At 61.1% G+C, this 3066-nt stretch overlaps 1 protein-coding gene across 2 annotated transcripts in view; it reads right to left on the bottom strand.

Moving 5' to 3' along the window:
* The window catches only part of HBM (hemoglobin subunit mu), a 2405-nt gene extending 156 nt beyond the window's left edge, over nt 1–2249 (bottom strand). The window contains exons 1-3 of one of the 2 annotated variants that reach the window (XM_032269435.1): nt 2120–2238; nt 1739–1943; nt 1539–1631 (exon numbers count right to left, since the gene is read on the bottom strand). In XM_032269435.1, coding sequence (XP_032125326.1) covers nt 1539–1631; nt 1739–1943; nt 2120–2211 — 390 coding nt within the window. In that variant the 5' untranslated portion in view covers nt 2212–2238. Of the gene's footprint in view, nt 1–1444; nt 1632–1738; nt 1944–2119 lie in introns of those variants that run through there. The other variant, XM_032269436.1, reaches the window with a different exon arrangement.
* Between the last annotated feature and the right edge of the window lie 817 nt (nt 2250–3066).

The raw sequence follows: 3066 nt of genomic DNA, 5'->3' as shown, positions 1-3066 counted from the left end.
CTAGTTTGTTCTGCTGGGTTTTGCTTTGGTGTAGAGCTTTTTTTTTTAACTGGGTTCAATCAGGGAGGTTTCAAAGGAGGGCGGCAATGCTAGGACTCCCTGAGAGGACCCCTGGATGCCCCTGTCTCCTCCCCAGCTCCTAAGCCAGTGCCTGCAGGCCTGGCACCTTCCAGGGCAGGGGCTGGTTTATGCCTTCTCTGGAGCAGGCCCACCTCAGCTTCCCAGACAAAACAAAACAACACAAAAACCCAGTTGGAGGATGTGGATAACACCGGGTCAAGCTCCCCAAACTACCAGGCTGGCGTTCCCAGGCTGTGCAGGGTAACAGGTCCCTGGCACTGACTGCTGGGGGCAGTTTGACTGACTCACAGTCTGGGCTCAGCTTCCAGCATCTCTCTTCAGATCTAGGCGCTGACCACCAGGCTGGACCTCGGTGCCAGGCCTGGTGCAGTTCTCCCCACACAGAACCAGGATTGCCAACCCAGAGCCAACCCCATTCAGGATGTGGGCACCTCCAGGGTCCCACTCTTTCCTCAGCCCCAGTTCTTTGTCTGAAAAGCCTGGGGTGGAGCCCTAAGATTACCTTCCCCGTCCTGGGGAGGGGGAAGAGGGAACCTGGGGAAGGAGTACCTTGGTCTGGGCACCTGCAGAGACTGAGACGAGGCAGCTGGGGCTGGGTGGAGGCGTGGCGTGGCAACAAGCCTGCAGGCACCCACCCTGTGTTATGATTTCAAAAACTATTTCAAAAATCTCGTGAGTTGGGCATTGTTTTTCTGTTTGGTGGGTAAAGGCCAGAGAGCTCTGGGACACGCCCAGGTTGCGCAGCTTGTCAATGAGAAGCCTGCAGACCTAAACCTGCTCTGTCTGCCAAATTGTGGCCATGGGGACTTCCTCTCCACCTCACCCCTATGGCTGGAGGGTCACTGCGAGGCCTAACCAGCCTAGCACAGGTTTGCAGCCAAGGAAGTGTCCTTGGGGGAAGGAAAGGGAAAGGAACAGTGAGGTCTATGGAGCCCTCTGCTCCAGGCAAGCTCTGGTTGGCCCTAATTAGGCTGCACATTTGGCTCTGGGACCTGTTTCTGCATCTCTCTGCAAAAGGGGCCAGGATTAGCATCTGCAGGTCCCAGCAGGAAGTGGGGATGGAGAGAGAATGCATGAATGAATGAATCAATGAATGTGTGGATGGGGAAGTGCTTTGCTAACAGTGGGAAGCCGGATTCAAGAGTTGAGATCAAAGACCCTCCCCCACCTGGCCCCTCCCACATACATCGCATTGCTCTGCCCCACTGCACTCCCGCCATGGGAGGACAGACTTCTGCGTGGTGTTGTTGGCGGTGGGTGGCATTTGAGGGTTCTAGGAGGCTCCTGTATTTCCTCGGGCTTCTCTGCCCAGCAACAGTGACCTCACTTTACCAGCTCCCCAAAGACCACACAGGCATGGCCAGATGTTTGGGACGTCTGTTTATTGACAGGGAAAGACCAAGACCTGCGCCGCACAGGACTCAGCGGTACTTTTCGGTCAACACCACGGCCACACCAGTCAGGAACTTGTCCCACGCCGCCTGCATTTCCACGGTGAACTCGTCCTGCAGGTGGGAGGCCAGCACGACCTGGAAACACTGGATTAGCAGCTGCGGGAGAAGGGGCCAGTGAGACGGGGTCTGCCCCGGCAGGACCCCCAGAGGCCCCCCACCCCCGGCTTCGCTCTGCACCATTGTCCCGGCCCGAGAGGGCTCACCGGAAAGTTGGCTGGGTCCACGCGCAGCACGAGCGCATGTAGGTCCGCCAGCGGGCTCAGCGCGGCGCGCAGGTTGTCCATGTGCTGCACCGCCGCGCCCACGGCTGCCAGCATGCGCTGACCGTGGCTCAGCAGCTGCGCCGCGTCCTGGCAGGCACTCAGGTGTGGGAAGTAGCCCTTGGTGCTGGGGTACACGGTGAAGAGCCTGCAAGAGCAGGTAGGTGACCGGGGAGGACAGCTGCGTGGGGTGTCATGAGCGCCTGCACCGCCCAGAGCCTCAGGGATCCTCACCCGAGAGACCTCGGATGGTCTTGGGGGCCCACGTGCCCAACACCCTCATGTCCACCTTCCTGAGCTCCCGGGGACCCCGCCTCTACCCACCTGAGGAGCAGCTCCGCCCCAAATTGCGCCTCGTGGCCCGCGATCAGGTCCCAGACCTGCGTGATTTGAGCGCGCTCCTGGGCGCTGAGCATGGCGCCGCCTGACTCGCTCTGGGGGCCGCGCCCGCCGCCCTGACGTCCTTATAGGGCCTCCAGGCACTCCGCCCATCCTTATCGGCCGGAGCGCGGCGGGAACGCCGGGACCCTGGGCCCGTGCCGAGGAACGTAGCCAGCCTGGGTTCCCGCCGACGTGGAGGCCTCGACCTCCTGGATCCCAGGGTTTCTGGCACTGACCCACGCTGCTGTGCGTGCGCACCTTTACTGCAGACTTTAGGGGCGTCTGTAATTACTCCCCTCGGGCAAAGTTACTGCTATGCCAGGAGGGCCCCGAGAGAGAACACCGGACAGGAAACCCCCAGTTCTCTTAGAAGTCGGGGAGGGAGGGGCCAGGCTCAGGGACCCCCGCAGCTGCCAGAGTCCCGGGATTAGGGCATCAGGCTTTGTGGAAAAGTTCTCTGAGTTCCCACGCGCTCCCGAGACGCTAAGTGAAGTGCCAATTTTTGGGTGATTTGGGAAGCCGGGAGACGCACAAACGGCGGTCTGACCCAAGAATCCCAGGAGACGCCGTGGGCCGGCCCAGGACTGCGCGGCTCCTCCCGGGCTGCAGCTCCGGTGCTCCGGGGCGAGAACCTCCCCAAAGCACCCCCCCACAGATGACCTCCAGGCCGCGAAGACGGCGGGAACGACCGAGTTCCTGCGAAACACCCGGACCCGTCACTCAGCTTCTCCCCTCCTTCCCTCCAAAACTGAGAACACACAGCCCACATAGGTCCTTCCTCATCCATTTATTAGAGTCAGGGGAGGAACTGTAGGAGGGCGAAGGGCAGGGGAGGGGCCTTAACCGGTCCTGGCGGTCGCGGAGGCGGCGCTCAGCGGTACTTCTCGGTG

The sequence above is a fragment of the Sapajus apella genome, unplaced genomic scaffold, assembly GCF_009761245.1.
Source record: "Sapajus apella isolate SASKATOON/1434 unplaced genomic scaffold, GSC_monkey_1.0 scaffold192, whole genome shotgun sequence".
In the NCBI taxonomy this organism is placed as follows: Eukaryota; Metazoa; Chordata; class Mammalia; order Primates; family Cebidae; genus Sapajus; species Sapajus apella.
The sequence above is the reverse complement of the archived record's forward strand: the minus strand, read 5'-3'. Positions and strand labels throughout refer to the sequence as shown.